At 35.2% G+C, this 15,555-nt stretch overlaps 1 protein-coding gene across 1 annotated transcript; it reads right to left on the reverse strand.

Moving 5' to 3' along the window:
* Nucleotides 1–7,105: 7,105 nt before the first annotated feature.
* Nucleotides 7,106–9,950, reverse strand: LOC143580342 (gibberellin receptor GID1B-like). Its single transcript, XM_077063398.1, has 2 exons — nt 9,501–9,950; nt 7,106–8,312 (listed from the first exon to the last, which is right to left on the reverse strand). Exons 1-2 carry the CDS (start codon nt 9,537–9,539, stop codon nt 7,281–7,283), a joined length of 1,071 nt encoding a protein of 356 aa, XP_076919513.1. The 5' UTR covers nt 9,540–9,950; the 3' UTR covers nt 7,106–7,280.
* Between the last annotated feature and the right edge of the window lie 5,605 nt (nt 9,951–15,555).

A 15,555-nucleotide genomic window follows, 5' to 3' on the forward strand; every position in this document is an offset into this window, starting at 1 on the left:
TATGTCGCTTACGCGCGGCCTGCGCAACGTCTCCTTTATTCTCACGCGCAGATGTGGTGCGTGAGCGTGCATGATGCGTGAGCATCTAATATGCATGAGCGTACGTGAAGCCCAGTAACATATGTGATGCGTGAGCATATGAGATGCATGAGCATGTGATATGCGCCACGAGCATAGGTTTTGGCTGTCTTCATGAGCATGTGATATGCGTGAGCTGTGGCGTAGAGTAATCGCCGGGAGCGCGCATGCGACCCGCTGTGGCGTAGAGTGATCGCCGGGAGCGCGCATGCGACCCGCTGTGACGTAGAGTGATCGCCGGGAGCGCGCATGCAATTCGCTGTGGCGTAGAGTGATCGCCGGGAGCGCGCATGCGGCCCGCTGTGGCGTAGAGTGATCGCCGGGAGCGCGCATGCGGCCCGCTGTGGCGTGTAGTGATCGCCGGGAGCGCGCATGCGACCCGCTGTGGCGTAGAGTGATCGCCGGGAGCGCGCATGCGGAATCCGAAGTTGATCCACAGGGAGCGATTTTGATCCGCGTTGGCGCGCACGATCTAGAGATTTTGAATATCCACATCAGGTAGGTTTTATGTAAAACCAACAGATCTAATAGGATTTATAGATCTATGAATATGAAGTGTGACTTTTGCTCAAACGAACCCAGATCTGAAAAAATCATAACTAGATTTGGTATATTTCACTTAGAAAAAACACAGATCTAAGGGTTTTCCCCAAAAGGTCGGTGGTATTTCTTCCTGTGTATTTCCAGATCTGGAAGTATTTTTTAGATCTACGGATTTTTGGATTTCCATAAAACATATCTGAAAGAAGAAACCGTAGACCCGAGATATTGATGAACAGATCGGAGGGCCGAGACGAGAAGCGAAGTGTGGTTCATTGCCGTCCCACGGATGGCGCCAATGTCGAAGCACGAAATGAATCTGACCTGATCCATGACGATGTTTCCACGGATTTCGAGATGAACGAACCACGTCTTGATATTCTTCTCCGGCTGGTTGGGATCTGCAATGACTTTTTGGGGGTGTGGAGGTGACCGCTAAGAAATCTCCAAGATCTCTTGTTCACTGACACAAAAATATGGTGGTGGCTCTTATTGAGAATAACTAACCCCTAATAAGGAGGTGGAGACCTCCTTATATAGGGAGTCTCATGGCCACCATCATGGTACCCTAATGGGCCTAGCCCAGTTAGGGTTACCTCCACAAAACCCCCACAGCCCAATAACATTGTATTAGTCCATATAATAAAATAAGCCAAACATAATAAATTTAGGGTCGTAAAACCGGGTTTAGTACCATACCCCTACACCGAGTATTAATAATAGGGTTGGTTCATGAGTCCAGTCTTTATTATTAACCGAATTCAAGCCAAAAATAAGTAGGTTTTAATAGGTAAGACCCATTTAATCACCCCGACTCAAAATTAAAAACTATATGAGTGTGATGGATTAAAATTTAATTTGAAAAGAAAACAAAAACTATAAACAAGTAGAGAAACTGAATTTGAGACTGAGCTAGTAGTCTCTAGAGTCTAGACAAAGTTAGAAAAGTTAATTGAATAAGTCAAATTGTGTCGGTAACTCATTAAAAACGACAGAATATATTGACGTATGAGTACCAAAAATATAATATAAGTTATATTATTGAAATATAAAACCCAAATTTCCAAAACTTATATTACAAAATTAATAAGGTATATTACTTTTTATTAATCCTGAGTATTTGACTTTTGGTCAACGTCAGTCTCAACTAATGAATTGGTTACTGACGGTCCTAACTTTTAACTAATTTGTTTGTAACCGTTTATGACTAACAGAATTATAACTCCGTTAGTTTCTAGTTGCCGGAAAAGCATTTTTAGTCGGAAGAGTCAGTTTTTTTTGCCGAAAACTCAACATTTTCGTTACAAACATCTTGGTAACTTTGTATCGGACCTTTAGATTCCTTTTTCTAGTAAAAGCCTCAATTATTGAGGCCGCCGAAACCCTATAATCATCGTCGGAATAGGTGGTTGGTTGGCGGTGAGTCAATTGGTGGTGGTGGCGGTGTTCAGGTGGTGTTTTCCGGCAAAAAAATTGACTTTTCCGGTCAAAAACGTTTTTCCGGCGACCTGAAACTAACGAATTTAGAATTCTGTTAGTCGCGAACCGTTATGAACAAATATGTTAAAAGTTGGGACAATTAGTACTCAATTCATTAGTTAGAATCGTTAACGACTAAAATAAAATAGTTGGGATTAATAAAATCAATATACAATTTTATTTTTATTTTTTTTTGGAATAATGTGATTATTTCATTATAATTTACTATAAAACAATTACAATAGAGTGGCAGGCAAACGGGCAATAAGCTGCGCCGCAACCCCCTTTTAAATCGGTAAGAAGTATCAACCTAGGAGATGTTTGTGCTCGAGTATCGACCAATCGACGACCATTATATGCAGTGGAACGTTAGACACGTAAGGGTTAAGTTAGCTTAGTGAACTCGTTCTAACGACAATATATTCATCACATTGAGGTTTATTGAATTATGGTTGCATTATTTTATATACTTAAGGGAGTGATCCCGCTTATAATAAACTTACATTTCAATTAAGCCTCAAATTATTACAATAAAGTGGGGCATGCAAACAAACAATAAGCTGTATCGCGCCACGACTCTTTTTGGATAGCAAACTGATCTTACTGAAAGCAATGGTTTGTTTCTTATGCTCCGAAACTTATTATGGACGACCCGTTGAACCCGTTAAGAAAATCCACATCCTCGAGGACTAAGAAACTTAATGCATCAAAAGAAAAAAAAATAAAAGAAGATAAAAGACTATTGTTAAAATAAGTATACATACATAATACATACTATATCATAATCAATAGCATACGCTTTAGTGGTCAAGAACATATTCAACACCCTTATTAGCGGCATTGTATTTTGAAAACTTCGGTTCCCAAATTTGTCATAAAACTCATGTTTGGTCTACAATACACGTAGTGTGTGAAATGTGTATACACGAATTATATTCGAAGATGTGTTCCTAAACTCCTAAATTCGTGTAACTTGGGTAGGGATCTGATATTAACTCCAAGGATCACACCCTCACGTTAGTACGTTGTATGACAAGAACTCTTTCGATTTTGGTGCACTTGTTAAAACAAATAAGAGAGAAACCCCTAAAGTATATTCGTAATATGTTAAAAGCGTGTTCATTTCATTGGTCTTTTAAGAATTTATGTATTTAGACAAATTCTGTCATGTTCAACTAATTTTATTCCTTCCATTTAGAAGTTAAAAGCAATCTGTTTTTCTTTATTGTAGTTTTATATCCACTTAAATCATTTCAAGATATCAAAAAATTGACATCTTACATAAAGTAAATAGTAAATATAGAAAGAAAATAATACATCCAACTAAAACATCTTTTCCTAATTATGAAATGGTAATTATCACTAAACTTTAGATCAAGTGTCATAATCTCAATCATTAGATGCATTAGATTTGAAGTTCAATGTGTAAAATATATTTAAAGAACATAAAGTACATAAATGATCATAATCTTATAATGTATTGGTTTTTAATAATTCAACTATTATTTTTTGATCGTTGTTGGTCCCAACTAACAAATTGGCTGATAACGATCCCACCTTTTGTCATAATTATTCCCAACGGTCCACGACTAACAAAATTATAACGCAATTAGTTTCATGTCTCTGGGAAAACGTTTTTTTCGAGAAAACACACATTTTTCCCGAAAAACTCAATCTAGCTGTAAGGCAATATTAGTCTTCAGCAACATAAGGTACATATTGGATGCATGGAAGTACACTAACAGCTATTCAACAAAACTGGTATAGTCTCGTAATTTCACTTTCTTATATTTCATCTTATTTCATTTTGTTATACTAGTTTAGGTGCATTCAGATTGTTAGTATTTTCAATTAGGTCATTAAACATAGAAAACTAGAAATTTAGGTCATCCTATAACATTGCTAGGAGTTTGAATATACCTGATTTTTTCTGTATTAATCAATCGTAAGTACTCAATACTAATAAACATATAAACGCACTAATACCCTACTAACTAAAGATCAAAATAGTACCGTTTATTATACGCACACATTACCAATATCAAATTATTAATAATATGGATGACTTGATTGTTTTTAATATCAACAACAATGGAATATAAGTTTATTAGAAAAATATTAGTTTAATAACCCACATAAAAGATGCTAATACATATAAAACTACACCAATACCCTGCTAACTGAAGATCAAACTAGTGTCGTTTATCATACACACGCATTACCAATATCAATAATTTGGATGACTTGATTTTTTTTAATATCAACAACAATGGAATATAAGTTTATTAGCAAAATATTAGTTTAATAACCCACATAAAAGATGCTAAAATATATAAAACTACATCAATACCCTGCTAACTAAATATCAAACTAGTACCAGTTATTACACACACATTATCAATATCAAAATATTAATAATATGGACGACTTGATTTTTTTTAATAACAACAACAATGAAATATAAGTTTATTACCTACACAATAGTTTAATGCTAAAACAAAAGTTAGGATGATGCTTGAAAAAAAAGGGTACACATCATTACACTTAAAAAACTTAAGAATAAAAAAAATGAGGGGGGTGTGTATTGTGATTTCCAAAAGTGGCCCCTAGCCTAGGTTACATCCAAAGCTCCCAACCACAAGTGGGAAGAACTTTGATTTCCCTTTAGAATGGACACAAAACCAAATCTTGCTCCCATTGTTAGTTGCAATTATCCCAAATTCCAAAACAATCCTCATGAATAGCAAAATCAATCACAAACAATTCACAAAAGAGAGAAAGAATAGAGAAAAGGAAATGCATGATTTGGACTTGTCCTCATTTGCCCAATCATTTCTATTCTCAAATTCTCTTTTTTCTTTATTCCAATTTGTAATGGTCCACAAACACCACACTTACACTATCAACAATCTACAATAGTTTCATATACAACTTTTCTTTAAACATTTTATACCTAAAAAGTATAGGTGCCAATAGGGTTGTGCAACGGTTCAGAACCGCGAAAACCGAACTGGAACCGGAACCGAACCGGAACCGAAAATGAGTGAAAATAGAACCGGAACCGGAACCTCTTATAGTAAACCGGTTCGGTTCCAGAACCGCTAAAGCCGGTTCTCGCTAAGCGGTTCTGACTAGAACCGATTCGATCATTTATTAATCAAACGAGTTATGCAAACTTTGCAAATTGCAAAACAAATTTATACAATTGTATGTCTTCTTTCATGGTAAAACTAATTTAGATTACAACATGAACATCCTTTATTAAAACCTAAGTGTTGAAGTTAAATAAATCATTAGCAACGATAGATTAACGGAAGATCATATCATTTTATATTAAATTACATTGATAGCTTAAATCAAAATTGATCATGGTTGCTAGTTCTTGAACGTAAAGAAAGAAGATTTAAATTAAAAAATGATTGAATGGATGCCGGTTAATAAGTTACCCTATAAAAAATGGAGACTGGTAAATTTATTTAACACGTTTTGAATATTCCGGTTCTTCGGTTCCAAGTCTAGAACCGCCGGTTTTACCCGGAACCGAACCAGGAACCGTTTAATGCCAAATTCTGAGAACCGAGAACCGAACCGGTACACACATTAGCGGTTCTGAGGCACTGGTTTGGTTCTGGTTCCTCGGTTCTGACGGTTCCGAACCGTTTTTTGCTCACCCCTAGGTGCCAAAATTGGTTTAAAATTTCAAAACCGGTTTGAATTGAAACCGACTCGGTTTCGTCAATAAAAGTCAAACCGGTTTATGATCGGTGTCAGTTCGGGTTTTGACCGTTTGGAACTGGTTTTGGTGAAAAAAATTACAAATTACAAACGGTTTCAATCGGTTCTAAACCGATTTCTACATAATCAGTTTCAAACCGGTTCGATTTTCGGGTCGGTTCGATTAACTAGTTTATTAGCCCATCTCTACTAAAAAGTTGTTATCACGAAGAAGATCCTTAATATATACGCCTTAACTCTTAATGAGGGATATGCGTACTTGCGTAAGTATCAAGGAGTTTCGTAGAATATATTGTTATATATGTTCAGTATAATGTTAAGATTATAAGTTTCAGTGTGAATTTTTAACAATAGTAAATCTATTAACATACAAGAAACTTTAATACAAGGTCATAATGAAAAAGTGCGTGATATTTTAGTTCTATTCATAATAGCTAAAATATCATATAAATAATCGATTAGCAAACAATTAAAGTCGCATATGCTATATCGCTATCTTTTGCGACTTCCTTAAGACAGACTTCTCAAATGTTTCCAAATATAAAGTTTTACGCATAGAAGTTGTAAACAAGTGAAACAACCAAGAATGAGGTTCTATTCATGTTTCCTAGTTTTCTTATCCGGACAAATAAAAAGGCCTGAAAACTAAGTTAATACATTTGTTTTCTTTAAGGAAACAAACTTAAGTGTTTGTTAACACGCTAACATATACATACATTCATATACACAAGACGGGCGTTCATAAACATAAGTACGCTATCAACTAACAGCTAAATCGGCTAAACGAGACTAAACATATATAATTCATGAGATAATATGTGTGGCAAGTTAAAAAACACCATCATTACCAAAAGGCAATACATTCCAAAATCAAGAAAACAAGAGAATATATACCAAAAGAGACTAAAAACAAAGGTAGACACTTTCATTGTTCATAACCAAACAGACCATTATATACTTATACTACTAGATCAAAGTATATTAATAAGAACACAATAGCAACATTACAATGTTTTCAACACCACTAAAACACACACCCATGAATGCTTTCTTCCTTTCAAACATCCATATCCATGTTCCTCTCAAGTTAGCTTCCCTCGCATCCCCGTCTCTAAAATTACCATCTTACCCTCGTCACAACAGACCCTTCAAATCACCCCACGGTTTCCCGGATACCTACACAACCCCTTCGTAAAACCACATGAAATTACCGTTTTACCCTTGCACACAAAAGACCCCCCACCCCCACCCCAAAAAAAAAAAACTTATCTAGTTACCTACCTCCCACATACTATAACAAGTACACAAAAACTCATATATAACTACACAAGAAGAAAGGGACAAATAAAAAAAGGAAACTAATAATAATAATAATACTAGTAGTAAAAATGTCAAAAGCTTGTGTTATGTATGCCTTCCAAGTTAAATTTTTTTTTTCTTCTAATAGTCTATGAGTCTATTTGGCCACACCTCACAAAGCTTTTGATCACATCCATCAAAGTATAGAAATGCTCATTATTTGGCAAGAAATAGAACCCAATAGTAGCCTTTTTCAAGAACAACAATTTAACCTCTTGCCTTGCATCCTCTAAACCTTTAACATATGCCAATTGCCAATCTTGTACAAGATCCAATCCAGCCACCACCACTAAACTTTTAGTAAATTTAACCCCTCTTAGATCCTTGCCACGTGGCCCAAATATATTACACGCCGGATGATCCCTATTTTCACCCTCCGGTAAAAACGCCCTCCAATACCAATCCCTATCCTGAACCCGCACAAAATATTTTCCGTCCAGATCTTTTTCACTGTCTTTTCTCTCTTCTCCACCGAATAACGGGTGTAATAAAATATTCCCTAGAACTTCCACTCCGGACTCTGCGGCCCTAAACGCCACGTGGTGCGCGATATTCCCACCAGAACTGTCTCCCGCCAGATAAACATGAACTTTTTTATTTTTATTTTTATCGTTTCCGCTCACTAGCCACGCTCTCGAATGAACCCATTTTAACGTCTCCCACCCGTCTTCGTAACAACACGGGTACCGGTGCTCGGGCGACCGACGGTAGTTGACCGACACCACGACCCCGTTGACCAGCCCTGTTAGCCGCCGGCAAAACATGTCGTAGATCACGCTATTCGCCGACGAGTGCGTGAAGCTCCCGCCGTGGAAGAAAATTATCACCGGGACGGGTTCCGTCGTGCTTAGCGGGCTCTCGAGGTCCAATATTCCGGTCGCTCCGGTCGCCGGAGTGTTGCCGGAATTTTTTTCGCAACGGTAGATTCGGTTGAGGAGGCCGGTGGAGCGGTCGACGACGTCGAATGAGTAGACGCCGTCGACCGGGATGGTGTTTGCGGCTACTTTTCGGTCGAGAAACTCGGCGAGTTCGCGGTTGAATGTGCCGTCCGGTCGCCGGAGCATATTGTAGGCTAACTTAAAGTTGGATATTAAGATCCATGTGTGAAGTGGTACTACTTTCTGTTTACAAAAAAAAATTAATAAAAAATTAAAAAAAAAATTATACAAATTTAAAAAATAAAATAATGTTTTGGATGATTATATATTAACATCTGTTTAGCAAAAAAATAAAAAAATAATAATAAAAAATAAAATAATGTTTTGGATAAATATATATTAACATCTACTTTGATGGAAATAATATTATCAAGAAACTATTATTAATCTAATAATAATCAGAGTTTCAGGACTGAACACAAAATAAAAAAAAAGATTTTATAAACCCAACAAAAATTAGGTTAATTTATCCAATTTATTGTTAAGAAATTGAAAAAAAAATTTAAAAATAATAATAATTAAAATAATGTTTTGGATAACTACATATTAACATCTGGCATTGCAAGATTGATCAAGTAATATGGATAAAGAAGCACAAACTTTGATGGAAATAATATTATCAAGAGACCATTATTAATCTAATAATAATAATCAGAATTTCAGGGCTGAACAAAAAACAAAAAATAAAGATTTTATAAACCCAACAAAAAATTAAGTTAATTTATCCAATTTATGTTAAGAAACTGAGAAAAAAATTAAAAAGGTTAACTTTTTATTATTTTTATTATGTCATTTTTTCAAATACAACAAAAATTTGGAGTTAGAAATTAACATAAAAAGGTAAAACAAAATGGGAAATTTGATTCTTGAAAAAAAAAAAGTTTAAATGTGTTTTTTTATATATAAAAACAGATTTTTAGTTTTAGCACCAAATTGAAAGGAAAAGTAATCCCAACAAAAAAAATATCAAAAATTATAAAAGAAAAAAAGTTAAAACTTGCTTTGACATGTTGCTTACAAATTTGTTGTCACAAATTAAAAAAATTAACATAAAAAGGTGCAAGAAAATGTGAAATTTGATATTAAAAACCAAAAAAAATGTTTAAAAAAATTAAATCTTTTTTTGTTGTCATGTTCTTCCTAAATCAAAGTGCAAGTTTGATTCTTGTAAAAAAATGTATAAAATGTATAAAAAAGTATAAATCTTTTAGAACAAAAACCCAGAATTTTTATCCCCAAATCAAACAAAAAGGAGCAGAATTTGCCAAAATAATCCAACAAAACCCCCAAAAAAATAAAGAAAAATATTAACTATTTTAGGAACAACATGACAGACAGAGTATATAGATCACATAATAATAATAATAATACCTTGGCTTCATTGACATTGATTTGATTACTCCCAGCCATGAAATCAAGATTCAAACTTTTCAATATTTCAAGATTTAAAGATTTAAAGATTCAAGCTTTAATATTTTCTTGAACAAAAGATGAGTGTTTGACCACACAAAACTGATCTTTCATATTAATTTTTTCTGAAACAAGATGAGACACTTGTCTGATGTCAAAAAAGAAATATGGGTTTTAAAGAGAGAGTGTGTGTATGTATTCTAGAGAGAGAAAGTTGTGGAATTTGGGTGAAATTTTGATAAGTTTGAGAGAGGATAATAGAGAGTGTATGTGAGTGTGTTTTTTGAGTGTGTGAAAGAGGAAGTGGGACCCACTACACCACATAAACAACACCTAACACTAAAATGGTTAAATTTAACCAGATTTGGGGTTTGAAGATTTGGGTCTTGAGTTTTGGTTTTGGGTTTTCTTGAAAGTGGAAAAAAGGAGTTTCAATTGAAATGGTGATTTATAAAAGGCGAAGAATATGAAGGTATAGGTTATTCGGATATCAGGTGTATTTATACGATTTGTATAGAGGCTATACGAGGCTGTTTAGGTTTAGAATCATGTCAGTTTATATTGGAGTGTGTTAGGAATATCTATCTATACGTATCATATAGGTCAAATGGGGTAGGGATGAGCATTTTGTCCCAAATGCTCATACCCGTACCGATTTAGCTTATTCGGTACGGGTATTGGTACTCATTTTTGTTGAATGTTGGTACAGGTACAAGACTACAATCGGGTATGATACGGGTACATTTGGTATTTTGTACATGTTTGGAGTATTTAAATGTTTAATTGAGATTCTTCATATTTAATATATAAAATAAATTCTTCAACCATGTTATTATTGAACAAGTACCAAACGTTTCTTCAAAATCAAATAATATAACATCCAATACTCGAACCAACAAACAAATCACTTATGCCTTGTTCTTGAGTTTTTTAACCAAATAAAGAAAAGGAAAGGAGATGGAAGGATAAGAAAGGGAAGGGAAGGGAATGATATATTTTTTTAATTAGGTGTGTTCTTGAGTTGGAAGGAAATTAAAGGAAAGGATAATTATGTTATCCTTAGTAATCATCTCATTTTTGGGAGGATAACTTATTGGGAAAATACATTAATTTAATCACTCCTAACTCCTCCTAATCCCTTCCTTTCCATCCTAAAAAAAACTCAAGAACACCCATTTTTTAACTATCGTTAGTTTTCCTTTCCTTAACCTCCTTTAAAAAAACTCAAGAACAGGGCGTTAAAGTCGGCGACCGAATTGGGGTTCTACAATAATATCTTATCATTAAATCGACGGCTAATTTGGTACCTGTACTTATTTGGTACTTGTGAAAGTACCGATACCCGGACAAATTCAGGTTGTTTGTTGCTCGTACCGGTACCGGTTTCAAGTTCGTCGAATATTTGGAAATAAAAAAGGAAATTGGTACAAAAACGGGTATTGTGCCGAAATACCCGTACCAATACATGTACATGTACTCGTACCATACCGAAAAATTTGGTACGAGTATTGGTACGTGTTTTTATTGTTTTTTTTGTACGAGTACAATCCGGTGCAGGTACATGTGCGGATACAAGTATTTGTCCCACGCTCATCCCTAAGATGGGGTATGCGAGCTTATATGAGCCAAGGAAGCCTATAAGATGGATATTTACTTTCATTAAAACTATGAGCATGTATAAGGGTTATACGACCCGTATAGACTGAAAAAGTTGTCATCGTGTTCTCTCTGTACATATGTCAGTTATTCGTATAGTGCCTATACGGACCATACAAAGTTAACACACCAAAAGACGAGGAGTGATGTATGATTATAATGACCCTATATGAATTGTGGTATGATTTAACTATTTAAGACTTATGGATATTTGGTAGAGGTGACAAATGGGTTGGGTTGGGTCGAAACGGGTCATGGGTCGGAAAGGGTTAGGGTCGAAACGGGTCACTTAAAAAAGTGTTGTTTTGGTTCGGGTCGGAACGGGTCAAAACGGGTTTGGGTCAAAACTCGTTTAAGCGATTTTCCATTTCGTTTCAGCGCGTAACAGCTCGTTTAAGCGATTTTTCAGCTCGTTTCAGCGCGTAACAGCACGTTTAAGCGATTTTTCAGTTCGTTTCAGCGCGTAGCAGCTCGTTTAAGCGATTTGTCAGTTCGTTTCAGCGCGAAACAGCTCGTTTAAGCGATTTGTCAGTTCGTTTCAGCGCGTAACAGCTCGTTTAGCGATTTTTCAGTTCTTTTCAGCGCGTAACAACTCGTTTAAGCGATTTTTCAGTTCGTTTCATCGCATAACGGCTCGTATAAGCGATTTTTCAATTCGTTTCATCACGTAACAGCTCGTTTAAGCAATTTTTCAGTTCGTTTCATCGCGTAACAGCTCGTTTATGCGATTTTTCAGTTCGTTTCAGCACGTAACAGCTCGTTTAAGCGATTTTTCAGTTCGTTTCAGCACGTAACAGCTCGTTTAAGCGATTTTTCAGTTCGTTTCAGCACGTAACAGCTCGTTTAAGCGATTTTTCAGTTCGTTTCAGCACGTAACAGCTCGTTTAAGCGATTTTTCAGTTCGTTTCAGCACGTAACAGCTCGTTTAAGCGATTTTTCAGTTCGTTTTAGCATCTAATAGCTCGTTTAAGCGATTTTTCAGCTCGTTTCAGCACTTAACAGCTTGCTTTAGCGATTTTTCAGTTCCTTTCATCACTTAACAGCTTGTTTCAGCATGTTTTTGTTTCGTTGTTGTCGACTTTTCAGTTTCGGTTAATTTGTCGATTTTTTTTTGAACGAGGACAACGGACGAAACTTTTTAGTTTTTTTACATTTTTTGTTTTTGTTTTATTTTTTGAGTTATAATTTTTTTATTAATTTTTTTGAATATTTTTTTGATGATTTCTATTAAGATCAAAATCCCTCAAAAAAAATTCAAAAAAAACAAAATAAAAAATCATAACTCAAGATATAAACGAATAACGAAAAAGGTAAAAAAACCAAAATATTTTCGCCGTTAACCTCGTTCATCAAAAAAAAAAAAAACCGACAAATTAACCGAAACCGAAATGTCGACGAAACGAATCAAAAACCTTAATCGACCCGTCTAGTGCGAAAACTCGAAAGAAACCGAAACCCAACCCGTCCAGTGCTAAAACTCGTGTCGGCACGAAAGCTGATCCGAGCCGAAACCTAAACCGATATCGTTCCAATCTAAAACCCGTTTCAACCCAAACATGTCACTTTTCGTTAAGACACTAACCCACATCAACCCATGTAGTTAAATTTGTCAACCCATTTTGGCCCAAAAATACGAATGTGAAATTTCAAGTGACCCATTTAATTGAAACCTATGACCCAAATCAACCCATTTGAATTTTAAAACAACCCAAATTAACCCATTTGAAATGGTTTGGGTCAAGGTTGCCACCTCTAATATTTACTTTCATTAAAACTATGAGCATGTATTACTCATGTTTTTGTTTTTATTGTTTGTAGTAAGTTTGGTTTTATGTGGTGTCTTTAGGGCAAGAATAGAGTGTAACTGTATATGTTAGGATTTCGGTTATGCAAAAACTCACTCACACACGATCAAACTGTGGATATAAATGAATATAAGATGCAATGATTTACGTAGTTTGGTCTAAGCTGACTTGTGTCTATAGACTACATCCAAAAAGTAGCTATTGCTTTATTATCTTTACTCTTTGTGATGAGAACTTACAAGCACACATAACATATAAGAGAGATAACATATAAGAGAGACTAGTCTAGTGTTTGCAGTAGACATATATAAACCAGGTTTTATCCCGGACTGAATCGGGTTCAAAACTTGCCCGGTTTGGTCAACCCATGGCCAAGACGAAACTCCAAACCAATCAATCTGATTCGGGTCAGTTTGCAACCCAGTTTTTTTTACACCTCTATTTTGTAGCTTAGGGAACAAAAAACCCTAAATGGACCCTAATAAAGAGATCTATTGTCGGTCCAAAGACCTCTCATGTCTTCAGTCTTAATTAAACCAAAAACATGTCATCAAGTAAAAACCGAGCCCAAACTAAGCCCAAGCCTCCACAAACCTAACACTTGTTGACAGTTGACACTCTTAAACCGTTTTCATTCGGACTAGATTGTTATGGTGTGGTTGAATCGGCGGACCGAATCGTTGTACCGGTGTTTTTAACCTTTTTTTTTTCTTTCGAAGTCTAATTTATTTATTTGTTTGCTATTTCATGTTTGTAATTGACTAATTTGTTAACTTTTATATTGTTATTCAGTTTTTTATACCTGTCCGACATATGAACGTGAAATCCACTGGTTCACTAACTATGAAAAAACAAAGCTTAATATGTTGGATTTATCGACTCAAATATTAAAATTTATTAATAATAATTGTGCTCTCATTTAAAAAAAAGTCAATAAATTAATGCTCTCGCATACACACCATGACACCACCAGTATCACCACCATCTCTCAATTCATATTCATCCTCATATACTAAGGCCATATGTAGTGGGCTCGTTTAGAACTTCACAACGAACCCAAAACGATATAAACACCATCTTGTCCCCTCGTTTTTAAGGTTCATTGTGTTTACAAACGTCTGTTTTAAACAGTGGAGGGGTCAGGCGCTTGTTTTGCCACGTTTCCCTCCCATCACTACATGTCTAATAATAATACAACCATCACCGCAACTTCATGTTTTGGCCCTAGTGACTTGATAAATACGAGTCACCTAGGATTGCAAGAAAAACCCTCAATTTGAAATCGTTAAAAATAAACACATATCCCGTATGAGCAGGTCGCTAATGAGTTATTTGAGATTGACGTGCTAAAAGCTTGAACCGAGTTAAGCTTAAACAAGTTCAAACCTTAAAATAGGTTTGTAAGATAAAAGAACACGAGCCCAAGCTTGAGTAAACTAGCGAGCTTACGAGGGTTTTACTTGTGTAAATTGTATTTAACTAGTAAGCCTCACCCGTGCGTTGCCACGAAAAAACGCTAATGTGTAGCCATGATAAAACTGTACTTGGGTTGGGGGGGGGGGGATTGTCTTGAGTGGCGAAAACATGTATACTGATTTTAACGCTTATGTATACGTACCCTCAATATTTGATTGAGCCCGAGATGGAATGTCAATCATTTATACTGATTTTAACGCTCATGACTAGACTCACTCAGGAACACCACTTTGAAAAAACCCCAATCAGGTTTCAAACTTTGAACCATAAAATCAGTTTGTTAACTATCATATTATGTTATTAGATAAGAAGAAATACGTATAACAAATCTTTATATATAAATATCTAGACAATATAAAATATTATATTATTACATATTCCCTTAGAATTATAAATTATTAATCGTGTCCTCTTTTTGTTCATCGTGGCTGTTGGCTTCTCTTTCCTTTTTAAGCGGTTTATATTTAAAAGAAAGTGTTTACAAACGATTGACGATTGACGAGTGGCCAAGCTAAAAATAATATAAAATAAAAGCTAATAATATAAATACTTAAATATACAGTAGAACTAATGGGTTATTAGTAGAACTACTTGGTTTATCCAATTGAGTTCCAAGTTCAATTCCCGTCTATATCATTTTTTAATGGATTATGACAATGAAATATTCAAATTATGTCTTGTAAAGCTGTGAGTTTCAATCCCAAGCTCACTTGAGTTCGTCGCACTGTGTGTTACGCTATAAAGTTTGGCTCATGTGGCAACACAACGACTGACAAATGATAGCTGACGGTATGGTTTCTTGATAAAACGCCCAAGTCAAACTAAAGCCAGCGTGGACCCGTTTAAGACAAAATAGTCTGGCAGAGTGGGACAACAAGGCTTTTCAATTTAAATAGTGTGGTGACTTAAACACAAACAAGTCGTCATAAAAAAAAAACCTTTATGGACCTTTTCGTTTCACCGGTTAAAATAAAACCCGTTTAATAACCAAATTTCCCTCTTTTATGCTAAAATTACTTAATTTTTTGTTGTCTTCATAAAGTCTATCAAGTTTTATTTCATGTTTGTACTTTTTTTAA

This window comes from Bidens hawaiensis, unplaced genomic scaffold, assembly GCF_021521415.1.
Source record: "Bidens hawaiensis isolate Kalapana, Puna unplaced genomic scaffold, B.hawaiensis_p1.1 tig00030361_1, whole genome shotgun sequence".
Classification (NCBI taxonomy): Eukaryota; Viridiplantae; Streptophyta; class Magnoliopsida; order Asterales; family Asteraceae; genus Bidens; species Bidens hawaiensis.